The 21,736-nt window shown below is 37.2% G+C and overlaps 1 protein-coding gene across 3 annotated transcripts in view; it reads right to left on the bottom strand.

Moving 5' to 3' along the window:
• Positions 1-21,736, bottom strand: part of GNAI1 (G protein subunit alpha i1) — an 82,705-nt gene that overhangs the window by 15,773 nt on the left and 45,196 nt on the right. For all 3 annotated transcript variants that reach the window (XM_004739610.3, XM_004739611.3, XM_045089721.1), the window contains 3 exons: positions 13,852-13,894; positions 13,602-13,743; positions 3,164-3,321 (listed from right to left, as the gene is read on the bottom strand). In XM_004739610.3, coding sequence (XP_004739667.1) covers positions 3,164-3,321; positions 13,602-13,743; positions 13,852-13,894 — 343 coding nt within the window. The remainder of the gene's footprint in view (positions 1-3,163; positions 3,322-13,601; positions 13,744-13,851; positions 13,895-21,736) is intronic.

Below are 21,736 nucleotides of genomic sequence, written 5' to 3'. Positions count from 1 at the left end.
TCCAGACATCGGAGGATTGAGAAAGTTTTAAGTTTTTGAGAAAGTAATGAGTAAACCTCTAGCCAAAGGCTACATTCACTTTTTTAACCAGCTTTAAGTTACACACAGGAAAACACTGCACATGCTCTTTTACTCTGCATCTTCTTGGATCCCTGAATCAATATTCACATTTTACTTCCCACTGATCTTAGTTACCCACCTATTCAATACTCTCTGCCAACAGTGACAAATATGTTGGGCTACTAAAATGTCATGGTGTCATTTTATATGGTAAATAATGTTATTAACAAAGTCCAGGTATGGAGAGATTAATATGAACCTGAGTGGTTACAGAAGCACTCCTAGACAGTGAGGGTTGTAAAAAGAAATCTGAATGATGGGATGGGAAAAACAGTGCCATCCCACATCAGGGGAAGTAGTCAAATAGTATGGAGGCAGGAATAGTCACCTTGTTTTGCAGAAAGTAAGGCCACTAGGAGGTTGTGCATAAACTCAAAGGAGAAGTCTGGAATTGATCCTAAGGTCAGCTGAGCGTGGGGAGGCATCCCTACAGTGTTTTCTGATACCAGAGTGGAGTGGTCAAAGACAAGTTAGAAATATATCTATGTCTATTACAGTGAGGCAGCAACGACTACAACTTTAATTGCTATTATCCTCTGAATCTCTTCCTTAGCCATTTAGAACAGGCCTTGCAAACAAAAAGAGCTCAATAAATATTTGATTCATAGAGATGGAGCTGAAAAGCTATCCAAACACTGAATTTGGAATCAAACGTGTTTTAGAAAGTTAAGTCTAAGTATGTGATAATGATACTAGGATTCATAGAAGATAGCTTGAGTTACACATATTGTATTTATTGAACTGAGAAATAATACTATCTTATTGTTGCACTGGTGATGATCCCCCAGTACTTTAGTGGGTGTTTTTAATTACACATATATAATGTTATACATTATCGTAAGAAAATCTAATTTAATAAACAACTAAACAGGTCATGGCAATATTTTACTAATTGTCCCTCTGAAGCAGTGTGTTACTCTTCTTTAAAATGTGCTCTGATTACTCAGATGCATTTCTTTGCTTAAAATTGCTACAGTTCTAATAGTCTCTCAAAACAATGCACGTTGTATTTCAGCAAGATAAATAAAAAAGACAGTCATCATGAAAAATTCCCAATTGTTTTAAATGATCATGAATTTAAAGCAAATAGGTGGCTAGATAGTCCTAAATTGCAACTTGGCAGCATCCCCCCACCTCTAGTCCAAAAACTCAGAAATCAAAATGCACTGTGACCACTATGGAAAAACATATTATGACTTCCTTCATTCTTGAAAAATGCTCCATTATTGCTGTCTTAAGGTCAGAACTACTACTGATGAAATACTGAGGAGCCCACATGACTTATTTATCTCAGTGTACACCCACACATGTGAGCACAGGAAACAAGTCTTGGTCATTAGCCTGCGTGGTCCAGGAAGTCGACCACATGGGGAAATTGATGTCAGTCGATTATTCCTCAGAAGCACCCCTTATTTACTGAAAAAGCTCCCCTTGCTGGGCTCAGCTCGAGCAACCTTCTCAACTAACAGTGATTCCCATTTAGATCTTTCTGCAGGTGCTGGTGGTGCCAAAGCAAATAATGTGGTCTAAGAGCTGTGTTCTTGCTGTAAATAATTTTCTTCTAATTTCTCTTCTAGCCTCTGTATAGTGTATTCATTCATTCATCATTAAACAAGGGCACAGCGAATGACAACTATGTGCCAGGCAAAAGAGAAAGAACAGAGGGTGAGAACAGACCTGACTGAATTTACAGTGTAGCGTCAGAGATAGAAAACAATCCTTTCAATACAAATACAAATCACGTTACCTCAAAATGTACAAATGTGAGGTGCTCTAAAAGAATTATTTTGTATTATTAGTATATAAAACAGGAAGACAAAGACATAGTCTGTGAGTCATGGGATATACAGCCTAAGAAACGATGATACCAGTTGGAGAGGGGAGCTACGTGCTGGGTAACACGTTACATCCACATGTATAAAATACCTACGAAATAATGTATGTGGTTTACCCACTGTAAAGCACTAAACATACAGATTAGGAAACAGCAAAATAAATATTGGTATGGGTTACACACTAAGGCGTATTACTTACTCCTTCACACGGAATCACTCACGGAACAAATGCCGAGCACTCCTGCTGTGTACCCAGTGACCTGCAGCCGCATGATCACCAGCAAGAACTGCCCCCATCTGTCTGTCTGTTCACTGTGCTCAAGTGCGTGCATTTACCAGACCGCATTACTAATCACCATCTTCTATCTTACCCTCAACGTTCCTGAACACCAATGGCTCGGTCAAGGAAAGGAGTAACATGCAAAGTAAAATGAGTGCACAGCACACGTTTTAAAACTAATTAATGCTACTCCTATCCAACATTTTTGAGTATGTATACTACATTATGGGAACAAATACATGATTTTTTTTTTTAACTGTAGCTAGATTACCAAGCAGAAAGCTCCCTGACCAGGTTTTATCACAACTTGATTTATGAGCTTTCTGTAGCCACCACCTAGAAAATCAGGGCAGATTTTTCTTACAAAATACTATACTTAGCTATCTGTAAACAAGGTCTGCTACAACAGGGCACATACAACTGACAACTTTCAAGCTTAGAGTACTTTACTCCATGAGAAAACATCTTGGGGTCAACACACACACCTTCAAAAGGGGTACATCTCATGCAAGGTGCCTGTCACTGGACAAACAACTCTTCTCAGGCATTATTAGCATAATGAAAAGAACCACACCACATACCCTCCCCTTGGGCTAGTCCCAGGCAAACTAGAGATATACCCAAATTTTCAGTGAACTTTGCAAAGTTCCAATTTCTTGGAAACACTCTGCAAATAGTCCATTCTGCATGTTTCAATGAGAGTTACATAAGCTTTGAGTCTCTTGAGACACTTCTGGACACAAAGGAAGTAGCAGCAATGCTATCTACAAACATAAAAAACATGAAAATCTTCAAATACCATCATCCAGAATATCCTGAGTTTTACAAGAACGTGTCAGCCAATTCTGCAATAACACTGACTGGGAGGTATATTTGACTTGCAAGTAATTATTCATGATAGTTTAGTTCTGAAGTTATGATTACTTACTATGCTGCAGAATCATTAAGCTGGTACTCTCGGGATCTGTTGAAACAGGCTTGTACACCACTATCTTTCCACAATCTCTTTATAACTCCAGCAAGTTCTGCAGTCATAAAGCCTTCTTCAGCAGCTCCAGCAAGCACAAAGAGTTGGCGGGCATCATCCTGAACATTCAAAGACCATTTTTTTTTTTTTTCAAAGTAGAAAGGGCAGACATTATAGATGAAAAGTACAAAGGAAGGCATTACAGATTTACCAAAAGACACAAGGCTGAAATTTCCTTCATTTCTCATTGGGGTCATGACTTTTGTTTCTCTGAAGCACCACTTAAAAAAAATTGGCTTAACTTAAAGTGCATAATCTCAAATCACGTGTCTATGTTTCGTAACATTAGTAATAGCTGTCAAGGCACTAGGAAACTGGAAGAATGACCTACACCTACACCTACAGTTCATGAGGGGATACGTGAGCCAACTCTGCACTGTCATGCAGTTTGTGGTGCACCGACAGTGATCAGTTTTGGACACAGAAGAATAGTGTATGCCCTACCCCTCCCAACCAAAATGTTTCTCAGAAGCACACTAATACCATTAGAGATTATTTTAAAATAGAATCTCATTAAATGTTGGCTTTCCGATAGTTTCTACAGAAGCAAAAGAAATTCAGAGGGGAAAAACCAACGTGGAGTAAGAAAAAGTTTCACAGAATGATCTGAAATTTTCTAGAGACCCTAAAGTGTGTGTACATTAAAATCAGTGGGCCAGGAGGTGGGAACAGGTGTTTGTTAATGCAGGCACAGGAAACAAAAAACACAGGTATGAAGCAGAAATACGACACATGTTGAAGACAGCATGCAAAATATTTTAAATGAAGGACTGCTGCATATCAAGTTAATTAAATTTTCCGTAAGTTTTGAGACTACAAATACTTAAATCATTCTGATCCATAAGTAATCAAGCACATTAGGTTAGGGCTGTCAAAGGAAATATAACATGAGACACTGATGCAATTCTAAATTTTCTACTAACCATGTATTTTTTTTAAGAAGGTAGAATGTAACAAGATACTTCAACCTATACATAAATGTTTCAAAATGTAATCAAGATAAAATTATTGAGATAATTCATATTTTTATTTATATTTCATCTTCAAAATCTGGCATTTCTTTTATACAGATAGCACATCCCAATTCTGCTTAGATACATTTTCTATTTATTTATTTAGAGATACATTTTCAATAGTCTATAAAACTACAATGCTGGATAACACAACTCCAGTTTTCAGATAAAAACATAGTTAATCCAAAAATAGGGGAGATGTGAAGTTGCTAACTTCACAGAGGTTCCCTGTACCCTAAGACTTATAACTTTATGTTAATTGGGTGGACAATCCCTCATTTTTCTCAAGGGGCGTTTTCCCAAAGTACTATGGTAAATGTTTATAAAGTGATGACACACATAATAACAAGGTATATAGTAGAGAAATTTTTGGTGACACAGGAGAGCAAAGAGTACTAGCTGATAGTATGAATTCATTCTGCTGCCAATCTGTGCAAGTTTTTTTTTCCCAGATAGAACCCATAGTGAAAAATAATTAAGTAACTCAGTATGGGAACATATTATTCAAGCATATGTTTCCCTTTTTAGTAAATCACAAGAGAAATGCATGCAAGCAAGTAACACATGTACAACAGCCTTAATTAAAAAAAACCAACATCATATAGTTTCAAGTCACTTTAGTTCCACTTACCTAACCACAGTAAACAACTATTCACTTTTTCAAATAATTACCTTATATGAGAAATTTCTAAATTTGGTCATTAACTAAATAACATCAAACATTATTTTCTCTATCCATTTCAGAGAAGTACTTTTCACTTAGTAATTTTAGGCTGAAATTTCCTTCAGCCTTATGATCTATTTATTCAATTTCAATACAATTTCTTTTTTTTTTTTAAGATTTATTTATTTATTTATTTATCAGAGAGAGAGAGGGGGAGAGAGCAAGCACAGGCAGACAGAATGGCAAGCAGAGGGAGAAGCAGGCTCCCTGCTGAGAAAGGAGCCCGATGTGGGACTTGATCCCAGGACGCTGGGATCGTGACCCAAGCCGAAGGCAGATGCTCAACCAACTGAGCCACCCAGGCATCCCTCAATACAATTTCTTGATAGAAAACACTAATGCCTTCTAGTATGGGCCATAAGATCACATTCTCTTCAATCCTTCTAGGAAGAAGCCTGAAGAAAAGACCTGAGAAACTTTGGAAGTATATTTACATACTATCTCAGTTCCATTAAAAAATTTAACTTCTTCACAAAATGTAAAATACTCTCTCTTCCTCGAAAAACTAGTTAGAATATTCACTTCCATGTCATTAGGAGGACATTATCAGACGTCTGTGGATGAGCTTTACGGTAATAAACTTAAGCAGCAAGTTACCTTAGTAATTATTCTACCTAAATTTGTGTTTGGTATAAAAAGATCCTGGGGCACAGAGAAGTTGGGCAAATTCTTTAAAAAGTTTCACAGGTGGGGCGCCTGGGTGGCTCAGTGAGTTAAAGCCTCTGCCTTCGGCTCAGGTCAGGATCTCAGGGTCCTGGGATTGAGCCCCACATGAGGTGCTCTGCTCAGCGAGAAGCCTGCTCCCTCCTCTCTCTCTGCCTGCCTCTTTGCCTACTTGTGATCTCTGTCAAATACATAAATAAATAAAATCTAAAAAAAAAATAAAAGATTTAACAAGTTTCACAGGTAATTGGTCACCCAATCACACCTACCAGCAAGCAACTAATAAGCAGCCATATCCCAAGGCAAGATAACTGTTAACAATGTACAGTAGCAATGATCCCACCTGGCCATGGGATTAGGTCTTTTCAAAATTTATGTAAAATAATGTTACTTAAGAACATTTAGAAAGCAAAAGATGAGGGTACCAAAACAACCTGATAGAGGATAGAAAAAAGATTCTGATTACTAAAGAAAAGACTGAAGCTTAATCAGAAGGGATACAGGTTAGTAAAGCAGTATAGGTAGATGGGTAGTCTCTGTTGTTGAAAGAAAAGTTGTTTGCCAGGCAATTTCTGAGTAGCAAGGAAAAATCCATGGGTGTGCCACATTAATATGTTTTCAAGCTAATAAGAATGAAAAGAAAATCAGATGGTGGGGAGAATGTACGCTCCAAGTCACATAACTGTGTGCTCTGGGAACTCAGAAAGGAGTTATGAAATGCTTGTGTGTCAGGAGACACGTCATAGGGCCTCTTTTCCCACTGATGGTCAGGAACACTTGGCATGCTGTATTTAGTGACAGCACATTTTATTCAAAGCTGACACCCACTTTATGAGAATTAGGAAGAGTCCTTCTGGGCTGGAGAAGGGAAGACGGAGGGACTGTGACAGCTGTCTTCTGACGTATTAAGTAAGGATCATTAAAGATAAGAGACTTCATTAGTAGGCATAAAGCTTCTATGAATTCTTAAGGCATCAAAGGATATCAGATTTCAATTTTTTAAGAGAACTTTTTAACAAAGCCATCCAAAGAAAACGGGGGATGGGGTGAGGGGGAGTGAGAGACTGAAATTTTTAAACAAAGACTAGATAATTATTTATGGTAATACAGCAGAGAGAATTCATGAATGAAATTCAGGGTTTAAACAGAAAACATGAGAAAGCCCTCTTAAAATACAGACTAACTAATACGATAAAGGAGTCTTAAAAATAGTGACAATTCTAAATTTCTGGCCACAAGGATGATATATTGATGTCCTGATTAATACATGTATAGGAATCTTTAGTTCCAGTGACTTAGCTCTATTTTTTAATAACATTAGTCAACAATACTGAATACCACATATGAGAACTACTCATATTTAATCTACCACATGTCTATAGGATATAATCACCCCCAAAATTTAACACACTATACCACTTTTATCAAAGTTAGTATACCTTTAAGGAAAATCTGAGAGTAGTGGAGTCACCACACCACCCCCAGGGCTCATGGTGCCAATCCCAGACATTTCAAGAATTGCACTGGGGCCACCTGGGTGGCTCAATTGTTTAAATGGCCAATGCTTGGTTTCAGCTCAGGTCATGATCTCAGGGTGGTAAGATCAAGACTCCCACGGGTCTCCACACTCAGCAGGGAGTCTACTTGAGATTCTCTCTCTCCCTCTCCTTCTGCCCCTCCCCCAACTCTCACTGGCACACATGCTTGCTCTCTCTCTCAAATAAAGATCTTAAAAAAAAAAAAGAACTGCTTTAAGAAATAAACAAATGTAAAACATTTCCCCACCTAGAAACACAAATGTAATCAAAGTTAAAATGACTGAAGCAAGGAAATAAGAAGTCATTCTTCTTTTTTCCCATAGCACTACTTAACAGGGTGCGGGGAGCCTAAAAATAAAATAATCTCAGTTAATTTTAACTAAATTGCAGAGAGCAAAATTTTACTAAATTGTAGTGAGCATGAGCTTCTTTATATCAAGAAAGGAGATTACAATAAATGTTAGACAAATATAACCTTTATACACATATTTATGAATCATAAATATGTCTACTTTTTATTTTCAAGTTAATAAAATAAACAATGTTTTAGTGTTTCTTGGATGGACAATAGAACCTGCTATCAAAAGAGATATAAAAACATGTGCTACCTAATATATGAATTGAGGGAAATAGAAAAATACAGTGCTGGAGAGGCACATATTGTATTTCAAATGAAGGTTAATTCTACTTTGCCCCATACATAAATCAGTATTCCTTAGAATGAAAAATACTATAATCCTGTAACAACCTCTTAGTTCTCAAACATAAGCCAGAACAAAAAACTAATTAAAAAATCTATCTGGAAAAATAACAAGTAGAAATAAACTAGGATAAGTATATAGAAGAACACTCTGGTATTAAAGCAGATCAATAGGGAGGAAAAAATCCCAAATCTGAACTTATTATATGATATAGGTGGCAAGATAAATTAGTAGGAAAGGGTATGATTATAAAAAAACAAAAGAAAAACAAACAAAAAAACTCTACTAACTAAATAGCCATCTGAAGACAAAAAAAGAAATAATGTAGTTCTCAACCCTATGCATAAAACATTTTGGAGTGATTATAGGATAAATACAAGAGTAATGTTAAAACTGACTCCCTAAAAACATTTAAAATGAATATTTAGTAAATCTTTGAGATTTTCTAGATTTAAACACAAGAACAAATTAAACAGAACAAGATTTAAAAACCAAACACCATTAAGATTAAAGGCAGTAAGCAAAACGTGAGAGAAAATTTCTATTAGTGGACAAAGGATTAACACATTATGTACACACAAACAACATATAAACATGTAACACATAAACAACACATACACAGATCATCAAAACAAGAAGACTCCAAGAGGTAAATGAGTAAGGCATAAAATAGGTCACTGACGCAAAGATAGAAAAATACAATTAATAAAGAGACAGAAAATTGTGCAATTTACTAAAAATTGAAAATGCAAATTAAATTGAGATAAGATTTACTAATAAATTAGCCAATATTTTTTGACGATAAGACTTCTAAATGTTGGTTTAGGGGGCTACGAAAAGGCACTCTAGTAAATGGGACAAGACAGTAAATTGACACAACTTTTCTCAAAGGCAATCTGGCAATGCAGGCAGAGAGACAGAAACTAACTAATGAAATAAACTACAAAATTAGAGAAACAGAAAAGCGGCCATTATGTGGGAGCATGCTGAAGCCTGGGGGAAAAGGGTGCTCAAAATTTCAGTCAATTCAAGCAAGGTTTTCTGCTCCTTATATCTTAAATATTAAGATATTTTATTTCAAGTAAGTACTTGAATTATTTCAAGTAAGTTCTTCTTAAACTATATGTGACAAAGGACCAGTCCTGTGTTTTATTTCCCAACTATCTCAGAACTATTAGTATTAGAAAAATAAAATTTATGCCACATAAAATATAAATCCATTTTTTTAAACTATCAAAGTTAGCATATAAATTACTCTGCCAATTACTATAAATTGAAGTGCTTACCCTTAATTTCAGAATTCATCTCATGTGCATGCTTGTGGACACGGATTCATGAACCACACTTAGAGTAGCGCTGTCTTAAATGGTGCAGCGCCCAAGAAATGCTAACAGGCCCCTCCCTAATGCCTCCCTAACTTCACATTATTAGAAACAATAATTTATCATCCACAGACACTCATTCTGAGAGTTTTGAGAGGATAATCAGCATGAAATCTGATCACTCTATGCCATCCCAGAAAACAATTTTGTTTCCTCTGATTTTAAGTAACTAATGTGTAATCTGCTTTGCAAATCTGAAAACTTCCAAATATGAAGTATTCCACAGCAAATTAGTCACCATCTCTGAAAATTTTACATCTTTTTAGTTAATTCTCATCAAATTAACCTACACACTAAAGTGTAATCCCAATCAAGATACCAACAGACTTTTTTGTTTTGCTACATCAGGGAGGTGGGGCATTAAGTTGATTCTCTAGTTCACCTGGAAGAGAAATGCATAATCACCTTCACACTTTGGTAAAAGAACAATGGGATAAGTGCTCTTACCTGCCAAATACCAATTAACCCTATGAGACAACAGGAACTAAAATAAACTGATTCTGCCAAGAATGACAGTTGCATAATAATTACAAATGGCAAAAACAGTAGCAACAAACATTTAAAGAGCATCTATTATGACAAAGGCATGTGGTAAATGCTTGATGTTTATTATGTCCTTGTGCCTCACAACCCTCTCAGCTGAATGTTATTATTTCTATATTGGTTTTTTTTTTTTTAAAGATTTTTAATTTATTATTAGAGAGTGAGTGAGAGAGATTACAAGCAGGGGGAGGGGGTAGAAGGAGAAGCACACACCCTGCTAAGCAGGGAGCCCGATGCGGAACTCAATCCCAGGAACCCCGGTATCATGACCTGAGCCAAAGGCAGACGCTTAGCCAACTGAGACACCTAGGTGCCCATTTCCAAATTATTATAATGAAAGAAACTTATAAAGGCAAAGTAATCAATAAGTGACCAATCTGGAAAAAAAAATACATCAATAAGGGAAAAATGGAGTTCAGAAACACATCCAATTTGATGCTAAAGCAGCATTTTCAAGTCACTGAGGAATGGAATATTTAATAAATGGCTATAAGGCAAGGGATGATCAGATTGTAAAATACACTTAGGTCCCACCTACCAAGAGACACAAATAACATTTCCAGATGGGTGAAGTGATAAATCTAAAGAATAAAACAATAAACATTCTAGAAAAGTAAGAATAGTTTGGAAAATAACTATAACTTGAACGAAATCTATGCTACAAACAGAGAAGTCAGAATTGATTGCAAAAAAAAATTAAGTTTTAAAACAGCATAACTACTATTTCAAAAAACTAAAAAAATATATTAAATATACAATTTTAAAATATAAATTAAATACATAAATATATTAAAGAGAATGAATGTAAAAAGAACAAGTAATTTAACAGCACTGAGAGAAAAATACTAAGAGGAATTCACAGAAGAAAGAGAGAAAGATAAAGATTTCCCATCTCACCAACAGTCAGGAAAATACAAATTAAAAAAGAAACAAAGGAAGACAATACTTTTCAGGCACGAGATATTAAAAATTAGAGTGCAGCTAATATCTAAGTTGGCGAGACTCTGGTAAACACTGATGCACAGTTGTTAGAAAAGATTATTCATGTCGCTTTCTTTCTGAAAGGACATCTGTGGTTCCCATCAAAATTAAATATACGGTTTACCTCCAATTCAGGGATAACAGTTCCAAGATCTGGTACTTTAGAAACAGAAATATATTCAGCCTTTCACTATACTGTTTCTTATTTATGGAATGCATTTTCTTTGTTTTTGTCTAGGAAAGTCTTACATGTTTCAATATCCAGCTTCATGTCCCTTCCTCAAGTCTAGGCCATGTTTAATGCATCTCTGTTACTTCTTAGCACAATTCCAAAAGTCTGCAAGTATTTTAAGGCTTAATCAGATGCAAGGCAACACAAGCAGACATGGGGCGGGTTGCCTGGGTGGCTCAGTTGGTTAAGCAACTGCCTTCGGCTCAGGTCATGATCCCAGAGTCCCAGGATCGAGTCCTGCATCAGGCTCCCAGCTCCACCTCGAGCTTTCTTCCTCTGACCTTCTCCCCTCTCATGCTCGCTCGCACTCTCTCTCTCTCAAATAAATAAATAAAATCTTTAAAGAATTAAAATGAAAACAAAAAAAGACATGGGGCAGACCATCAAAAGCAATGTGAGAGCACGAAGACATCTGTGTGAAGGAGTTAGTAACAATGGCTAAAGCAAACAGAAGGAAGAGTCTGAAGGTAGGAGGCAAACAGTTACTAGGCTACAGCCAGAGAGTCTAAGAAGAGTGACTCAAACTGCCACTAAGTGAAACAAAGAGGAGAAAAGAAGTACCACATGTAGATTTCAAAGCATCAGAAAACCAGTAAAAAATAAATAAATATATTTTTTTGAAGTCTGTGGCAACAGAGCAGTTATTCCCAGTCAATTCTGTCCTTCAGCCCTTGAGAGAAAAACAGGAAATAAAGAGACTCCACAAAATACTGCTTGCACTGGCCCTTCAGTTTCCTCAGAAAATGGGAGGCTACAAAACCGAACTAATAATCACATATAACATCTAAATGTAGAATGCCATCTATGTGTTGGGATGGACGATTTAAATCACCATAACTGAACTGGCGTGAAGTACAATCTATATCCATTTCTTCTTCAAGGTGGTAGTCCACTGTAGGATTAAGAGCTCAAAAAGCATTTGCTCAATGAATCAATGATTAGGGAATCAATCAAAGATAAAAAAAAGAAACAATTCTATGAACAGTAGATTAGGCAGAAATGTCTGAATATGATCAAATCCTCTTCCAGAAAAGAAGATTATATGGTAATGAATTCTTATTCAAAATAATCTTGAAATCTGCCTGAACATTTTAATTCAGTATACTAAGTTTTTAAATTTTTGTTTAAAAGATAAAGCTTAGGGCGCCTGGGTGGCTCAGTGGGTTAAGCCTCTGCCTTTGGCTCAGGTCATGATCTCAGGGTCCTGGGATCGAGGCCCAAGTCGGGCTCTCTGCTCAGCGGGGAGCCTGCTTCCCTCTCTCTCTCTCTGCCTGCCTCTCTGTCTACTTGTGATCTCTCTCTGTCAAATAAATAAAATCTTTAAAAAAAAAAAAAGATAAAGTTTAGTAAATTAATATGGATCAATAACTGACAAATGTTAAGAGTAACTTATATTAAAAAAAGGGTTATTTTAAATTTCCCCAATATCTTTTCTCATAATGCTTTTATTTTTTTCCTATTAAGAACAAATTGAGTCTCAAAGTTAAAAAAAAAATTTTTTTTTTCTACCAGACACTATGAAGACAAAAAGGAAAAGTTACAGTCTCAATACAGAAACTCCTCCTAGTATTAGCAGGGAGACAGCAAGCATGCACACACATGCACACATACACATACATACTGAATACATAAAATACAAGGGACTATAAAAAAAAAGTAATAGCAATAAGACACCTACTCTGTACCCCAAAAAAATCAAAATTTAAGCTAGAATTTCAGGTATGGTTTGTGGAAGGGTTAAGTTTTATTAGTTATTAAAAATAAATCAGCGAAGAAAAAAAAACCACACACAAGTAATAAAACTTTAAATAATAGATTAAGCAAACAAATGGGAGGAGTGAAATGAAGAAAAAAGTGTCAGAAGGACTAGACCAGGGAAGCTGCAATCAAATGTAAAATGAGTTACTGGACCAAATGAGGAAGTGCCAGCCTGGTGCCCCGTTCCCACTAACCATATGACAATCTTTCTGTCATGTCGGGTTCCAGTGTTTTTACTGATCAAATAAAGGGGTGGAACTAGCTTTTCTCCTAAGGTTCCCATCCCTTTAAAACTCCAAAATCCTGATCCACGTTTTCTAACAGCCAATATTTTCCTATTCAAAAGACAGGCAAGATTTTATACCATTTTCATTATAGGAGATTAGACTGCTTTTTAAGCTGGGCATAAATACAAATAATTAGATCGTTTCAGCATTTCAGATTATGAAAACAAATTCTGAAGAGTCAGCATTAAACTCAGCAGTAACTACCAAGAATCACTATGGAGATACAGGAGTACTCAGTATCACACATTACATAGAAAATACTGCACTGGTTATTGAGTTGTCCAAATCATCTGATGGATAAGAAACAATTCTAGGTATAAAGAGATTACACAATGCTATAGATTCTTGGGTTATCACTTCTAAAGCTTCTGACTCACTTCACTCACTACAAACCTTTTGACTCCTTTTATAAAATGGTCTTGACACAGTAAATAAATCTGTGTTACATAGTTTGGTATTATCATGTAAGTTATTCTGGCCACTCATCAGGCCTGTTATAATGAATTTAACAACTCACCGCCCGAGCTGAGTCACCAAAGTCGATCTTCAACCTCCCCATGGCCCTGATGATGGCAATGATCGACTGGATGGTGTTGCTGTAGACCACTGCTTTGTACTGTTTACATTCCTCCTCCGAATAACCAGCTTCGTGGATAATTCTAATGGGACAAAAGGGAAAAAAAAAAAAAAGGCAAAACACTTACTTCCTTTGATGGAAGGGTACAGTTAAACATAAAAAACAAATTTAATGTTTTCAATCTACTTACTTCATTTGCTTCACAATTGTACTTTTCCCAGATTCACCGGCACCTAAAAAAAAGTAAAATAAAGGATTTCTAACTTCATCACTTGCACATAACCAACCCCCTCAACACAGCACATTAATGAGTGTGTACACACACGCACACACACATCTTCTCTGTCTTACAGCTAAATTTTATTGTATATCAAAACAAACTTTTTTTTTTAAAGGATTTATTTATTCGTTTGAGAAAGAAAAGGAAAGGGAGAGAGAGAGGGAGAAAGAGAGAGAGAGAGAGTGTGTGTGTGTGTGTCTGTGTGTCTGTGTGCAGGGAGGGGCAGAAGGACAAAATCCTCAAGAACAATCCCCACTGAGGGGCTCCTGGGTGGCTCAGTGGTTAAGCCGCTGCCTTCGGCTCAGGTAGTGATCTCAGGGTCCTGGGATCGAGCCCCGCATCAGGCTCTCTGCTCAGCGGGGAGCCTGCTTCCTCCTCTCTCTGCCTGCCTCTCTGCCTGCTTGTGATCTCTGTCTGTCAAATAAATAAATAAAATCTTAAAAAAAAAAAAAAAAAGAACAATCCCCACTGAGTGAAGAGCCTAATACGGGGCTCAATCCCACAACCCATGAGATCATGACCTGAGCCAAAACCAAGAGCCAGACGCCCAACTGACTAAGCCACCCAGGAGTCCCTATATCAAAACAATCTTTAACATATAACATATGGAAAAACTCAAAAAGGGTCCCATCAGTTTATTACTTCACAATACTTCAACGTAACTGAAAAAAAAAAGCTTTTATTGATGTGTGCATTCTCTAAACCATTAAAAAATTCAATCTTCTATAACTTAAAGTACTATAAATTAGTTTTATTCAAAATTTTGCTCTGTCTTGAAAGATGTTCTGTTTGGTCAGTTATCCTAATTTTAACCTTTGCTTCTTCCTAAGAATGAAGTGGAGGGCAGTGGTGCCAAGAAGCCATATAACGAATAATTGAAAAATATTATGTTGCAACAGCTGTGTCTCGTGCAATATATGTCCAACCAGCATCATTAAACCTCTAACAAACAGCCAACATAACTGGCTAGCATGGGGGATGCAACGGGATGTAGGACAGAAGTGTCTCCCCCACATTCTTCTAGCCTCCCTATCACCCAAGTCATAAACCATTTTCAAAACACTCCTTCCCTTTCTACATATGCAAGGTCTCTCACAGTCTGGGTCCCTAGAATTATGCCACCATAACATAAAAATATTACCAATCAAATGGCCCTTTGTAAAGGGAGAGCCGTCCTATCCTTCACATTTAACAGTAACTAGTCTTCACGTATCACATTATATCAATTACTTGTCAGGCTCCTTCCGATAGCCAGAAGCAGAGAACATCTGAGCACAGGTCACAAAACAAAGAAAATACAACAAGTCCATCACTTGCCTTCGTGTTGTCTTTGGCCAGGGCTACTTATCATAGAGGTATTTATCACGGTTTCAGAGACACAGCCAGGATTTATATTATCTGGGCCCCATATCCAGCAGGACCGAATACCTTACAGTTCCAAGAACACCTACTGTGATCACACCACAAACCTTCAAACATTCTGTTTCCCCTGCCAAAATTTAATTTGCTCTGCTGCTGCTTCTTGCCACCCTGCTTATCCTCCATCAACCATGAATTTACCCCTTCATCAACCACCTTTTCCTGACCCACTCCCCCAAGGATCCCTGCTGCCCCTCACTCTGCACATGTTTCTTGAATTCTGCAATATTTCTTGAATTCTTGAATTCTCAGCAGCTAACTTGTGCTAGACACAAAATCAACCAGAAATGTACATAAATTTATTTAAGCTACTTGTGCCTGTTACAATCAGAAAGCAAACTTCTGGGCTTCGTTCCCTTCATCCCATCCCCTCTAGCTACACACACACAACACACACACACACACAATCCCAAATCATCAGAGGTATATGAGAACAAGTCATTGTTAAATGGCCTATTTGAAAATCTGGGGCGGGTAAAGCTGCTTAAATTTTACTTGTGACTTGATATTCAAGAAATTTTCCCAAGATACCAGCACATTAAGTAGAAAAGCAGGAGCTGAATAAACAATGAGGGCATTCTTCATTTACAGACAGCCTTTGAATGTTTCAGGGCATCTGCCAATAAAAACAATTCCAAGATAAACAACCCATTATTTATTAATCAACAACAGTGTACTTGGCTCTGTGAAAAGCACCACTGTAGCCATTGTGGCTCACACATTTCTCTCATGCAAGAGAGATCCACCCAACTAACATGTCCTAGGTAGTCTGCCGCAGGAGCTATCTTGACGAAGGCCCTCTTGGTTTCTACGGAAATGTACACTAAGTCAGTAGCAACCATGCTGTGATGATGAGACCTTCTAGATCCCTGTAACCACACACAGAAGTGGGGATTCCATTGGTATAGTGAGCTCTGATGAAAAGCCACCCAAGGATCATTCTTTCAGTGAAACAGGTCAACAACTGAAAGGCCCAGAAAGGCTCACATGATATAAGCCAGTTAGGTCTGAGAGCCAAATGGGGTAAAATCAGAAATAGTGAAAAAAAGAAAAAAAAAAAAACCCAACTACCAGTTTAACTATGTATACACAGATAAGAATTTTAATAAGAAAAGAAAATTTCCTGACATTATCTTTAAGTTCTAATACACTTCACATCTCTTAAAATAATTGATAGCAGGGACACTTAGCTTTCTTTGCAATGACCATCTTAAGTCAATGGCCTGTGATGCAAAATATCCTCAAATCTCTTTAACATTAAAGATTGAGAATGGGAGTATTATTAATTGGATTTTTACCTAATTTATTTGCTAGTCACAAGGTGCTCTTTGAGGAACAGATATCCTAGAGGCAGAAATGCTGAAGAGTTTAAAAGCTTAGCAATTTCATGTAATTAGTTTTCAATTCTCACTTCCATGCAGAGACTCCTAATAGGAAAATCAGAAATGCTACATGATCAGGGTTCCAATATACTAAATACTGGTATTCTTTCCACACAGCCTACAGGAAAGAGTTAAAGGTCATTCTCAAAAATCTCAGTATAATCATGTTTGAGACACTGACAGGAAGTAATATTATTTGAAAAAAAAGAAGAGGAGGAGGAAGAAATAATCTCAGACCTAGTGGACAGGCAGGGGAAAGGAAAAAAGTGAATTTTACTAGTAATACTCAATTAGACAGTAGTGTTTTCCCCTTAAATCCAGAAGTGGCATTAAAAAGGGTTGGAAGCACCCTTCTCTCAAGGAGAAACAAGGAATATAGAACATGTATGAAAAGAGCAAAGTGTGTGGCCACTGTGGTCACAACATCAGGCTGGTCAAGGTGACTAAATCATCTACAGAGTAACTGTGAACAAGCTGGTCACTGTCAAATGAGAAAGACTTCAGAGTACTAGGAAGGGAGATTTTACTCCCAAAGGGCAAGAATGTGTACAATATAGTCATGGTAGACTAGTAAGCTAATGCGCTATAAAGTTAAAGGTGGGATCACCAAAAAGGCCCCTTGGCCTCTCTCTTTTTAAAAATTTATTTATTTCAGAGAGAGACAGAGAGAGGGCAAGCATAAGCAGGAGGGGCAGAGAGTGAGGGAGAATCTCCAGCAGACTCTTTGCTCAGTGTGCAGCCCAACACAGGGCTTGATTTCATGACCATGAGATCATGACCTCAGCTGAAACCAAGAGTGGGATGCCCAACTGACTGCACCATCCAGGCACAACCCCCTCCCACTGCTCCTTCAGATCTCTCTCTAAGGAGGAAGTGGCTAATAGAAAACTACTTCTCTGAGGGCAAAGAGTAAGCTCAGCAGGAGTATGAAGCAGAGTTCTGATGGTAATGCACAGACAGATGGTGGAAAGTCAGAGAGCATCACCATGGTAACACCAAGAAGCAACTCCTGGCGGTTGAGGGTCAACAAAGAGATTCAGGAAAGGGAAACACATCAAGTAAGGACAAGTAGGGGGAAGGAACCAAAACACAAACAGTATCCAAGTAAAGGAAACTTGGTTAGATAGATTTTAATTCTAGACTAGAATTACATAATTTGCCATTTAAAAAATAATAATCAAATAGTGTCTGCCCCTGATTTTGTTGAGGAGCAGTATAGGAAATCTAAACTTTTAACTGCAAACAGTTTAAAAACAAAGTACCTCTGACCTCAGAAAACAAATTACCACCCCCCCAAGAAGGTTCTTCATCCAATTCTCCTGGCTTCAGGATTTCAGCTGCCCAATATCAGAGGCTATTCAGCTATTAAGATGGCAATTTCATTATCTTATTCTGAATTCCTGGGCTACCAACTCTACTTTTAAGGAATCCTAAATGTTATATGGAATTTAACAACTTCAAATTTTTACAGTGAATAAAGCTACAGCATAATTTAATTCAAACTGGAATAAAACCAAATTACATGTGAAGTCACTTTTGTTTATCACACTGCAGCCACACAATCAACAAGATTAAGGTCCTTATAAGGTCCTTATATAAGGTCCTTATATTTACGACAGAAGCAATAAAGACAGAAGCAAGTATAAATTAAAAATATGAGGCTTAATTAAACCTGTTGAAAGTAAGGGGAAAGATAACCCTCCCCTCCCTGTCCTTAGAACATTTACTTGAGAAAAATTATAATTGTAAATACTTTCCCTCTCTTTCAAATGTGTGTGTGCACATATTTTAGAAAACAAATAGGCTTTTTTTGGGGGGGGGGTCAGCTTTATAACCCAAAACATCCTTCTTAAGAGATTGGGAGCCACTTCTTTGAAATGTGAACATCAAAGAAGACAGCACCCCTATCTCCCAGCTTCTGTGGAAGGGTAGGGGTCTAACTTGGATGGGTGCCTTGCTCTAAGATGCAAAACTACCTCATGTCATAAAGATAAGAGACATGTTTCTCCTTCAGACAAGGCCAATTAGCTAACCCCAATGATCTACCCAATGAACTGTGTGCATAAGGTGTCAAGCCTCTTAAGGACTAGTTAGGTCTAACTTGAAAATATGTATATAGTACGTTGTATCGTTTAGCTGTATAAGGGGAGGAGATTCCTGTCTTTGCAAGATCTTAGTGCACTGCCTGTAATATACACCACACTCTGGTTCAATGCTTATTCAAAAACAAGTGTTTTTTTTGTTGTTGTTTTGTTTCTGTTCTTGTTTTTTTCCCCTCTGATATGTTTACAAGGAGGATTTCTAGGTTGGGAGAAGATTTTGTTTCTAATTTTATTCCTCAACAGGGGTCATAGCCTAAAAATCCTTTTTACTTACCTACAAAAAGCTCTGAATTTATTTAAGTAAATATATACATATTTATGGGGCATATCTGGCATTCTAGGATATAACGATAACTGGATAATGACTATAAACACCAAAATTTAGACTCCCCAAATGGCCAACCTTCTCATTGTTAACTCTCAATAAAACTAATTCCTAAGGCTTTCGTGCTTGTAAGAGGTTCCATAGAATGGCTCAACCAGAGGACCCTGGCTGGGATCATGACCCGAGCCAAAGGTAGTTACATAACCAACCGAGCCACCCAGGAACCCCAAGAAGGGTCACATTTTTTTCTTGATTAGTGATCAGAGTAACTGTAGTCAGTTAATTGTTGACTACCTATAAAAAACATAAACTAACTGTATCTTCCTCCTCCCCTCAAATGTGAGGTAAGCAATATTGTCTTACATTTCTGCACACAGTTTATTAAAAGGAACCTGGCTTCTCTATTCTAATATATACTTCTGCATTTAATATGGTGCAATTACTTACTACTTTGGTTGAAGTATATAAAGAAAATCTGTTTTCACATAATTGTGTAGTTAGAAAAGGAAAGAGCAATTTCATAACATGTATAGATGACTGTGGATAGTCTTCTTCGATTCTATATCAAAATTTGAAAAGGGTAGCTTAAAGACTGGTTAATAATGCATTTCTATGAAATGTTCATAGTTCTGAGAGTTTAAAGTTCACACATCTCCCTTGTACTTGGATAGGTATTTTACCCATGTCTGATTTGGAAATTAGTTCGCTGAGCTCTGCAGAACTCAACATTGATGTATTTTCAATACAAAATGGTAATGACATAGTAAGAAGAATATATATTACCTATAGTATATGTATTTATTTAATTACTTTTTTTTAAAGATTTTTATTTTTATTGAGAGAGAATGAGTGAGAGAGAGCATGAGAGAGGAGGAGGTCAGAGGGAGAAGCAGACTCCCTAGGAGCTGGGAGCCTCATGTGGGACTCGATCCCGGAAATCCGGGATCATGACCTGAGCTGAAGGCAGTCACTCAACCAACTGAGCCACCCACGCACCCTTAATTACCTTTTTAATATTACCTGTAATTTCATCAGAAAAGAGTCTAGATCTTGGGAAGAGATCAGGCTCTCAGTGCCAGGGACACATTTTTTTAATTTCAAAAAAATTTTTTGCTCAAAATCTCTAATTTTATTATTGGCAACTAACACTGTTAGCTGTTTTCTTTGAAGTGACAAACTAACTCTGCCAAATCCCAAAGTTAGGACTAACCATAATTCCTTTCAAGTCTAAGTGGTATTCCAAGAAAAGAGCAACTAGTTCAAATCACAACTCAAGCAACCACACAACTGTTTTTCCTCAAGATAATCAACATGCTTTGGAACATGGCAAAGTCCTTTGGGCACACTTCCTGTTTGGTTACACCATGTATTACACGGACATTACCTAATGGTCATGATTTCATAAAAATACTGATTTTTACAACTTTAGCATTTTTTATCACAAGTGCATAGTAGTGAAGACTACAAAGACTGCTGGTACAATTTAGGTCCACTGACTTGACTTGGTAGTCTAACTGATTAGTATTTTGGCACTATCATAGCAAAGGACAACACAATTACAAAAGCAAGCAACATCTTAGTATTATTATGAAAATGGTCTCAGAGACCTCAGGGTCCTAGAATCGCTGATTTAATGTCTCTCACAGGTACTGAACTATAAGCTATGAAGAAAGAAAGCCCTGTTTTGCTTTTAAGAGTTTATTTATTTGAGACAGTGAGCCTGAGCAGTGAGGGGACAGCAGAGAGAGGGGAAGATGTGGAGGGAGCGGCAGAGGAGGGGCAGAGGGAGAGGGAGAAGCTGACTCCCGCTGAGCAGGGAGCCTTCCCAACCCAGGCTCCCCAGACAAAGTCAGATGCTTAACCAACTGAGCCATCCAGGCACCCCCAGTGATTTTTTTTTTTTTTTTACCACAATATCCCCAAAGCTTTCTCCTATACTTAGCACATGGCAGGAATACAATAAACACATTTTCTGGCAGGCAGGAAGGAAATACACCATGAAGAAAGTATGACAAAATGTAGCAATATATCCATGAACTACGGAAAGGGAGAATTCTGGACTGCAAAGAAAAAAGAAAGTGTGGTGGGAGCTTGTGATTGCCCATTAAAACAGGTTCTCTTCTATTGTAACAGGAGTACTAGCTGAGAACATGACAGCTAAAGACCGTATTTTCCATCCTTACTTGCTGCTAGGTATAACATCACCACATTTCCCATCAGAGCATATGACGTGTATAAAAGGAAAATGCAGCCTTGGCATCTCTCTCCTGATCCTTTGTATGAGCCAGAAATTAGATATGTCTGTGGTCTTGTTCTAACTATATGGATTAAGACAATGCTGGGGCAACAAGAAAGAAGAAACTTGGGTCCCTGAATGCCTATATAAGGAGAGCACCTCAACACGACTTAACCTCAGATTTGTTACCTGGAAGGAATAAGCATCCATCTTCATTAGGCCATGGTCAGATTAGGTTTCTTTGGTACAGAGCTTGACTTTATACGGACATAAATTTTTTAAAATTTGTTTAGGTTTAAATATATAAGCAAACATATAAGTATATATATAT

The sequence above is a fragment of the Mustela putorius genome, unplaced genomic scaffold (assembly GCF_011764305.1).
Source record: "Mustela putorius furo isolate JIRA1106 unplaced genomic scaffold, ASM1176430v1.1 tig00003845_pilon_pilon_pilon, whole genome shotgun sequence".
Taxonomy (NCBI): Eukaryota; Metazoa; Chordata; class Mammalia; order Carnivora; family Mustelidae; genus Mustela; species Mustela putorius.
Note: the sequence above shows the minus strand (reverse complement) of the source record. Positions and strands in the feature narration are given on the sequence as shown.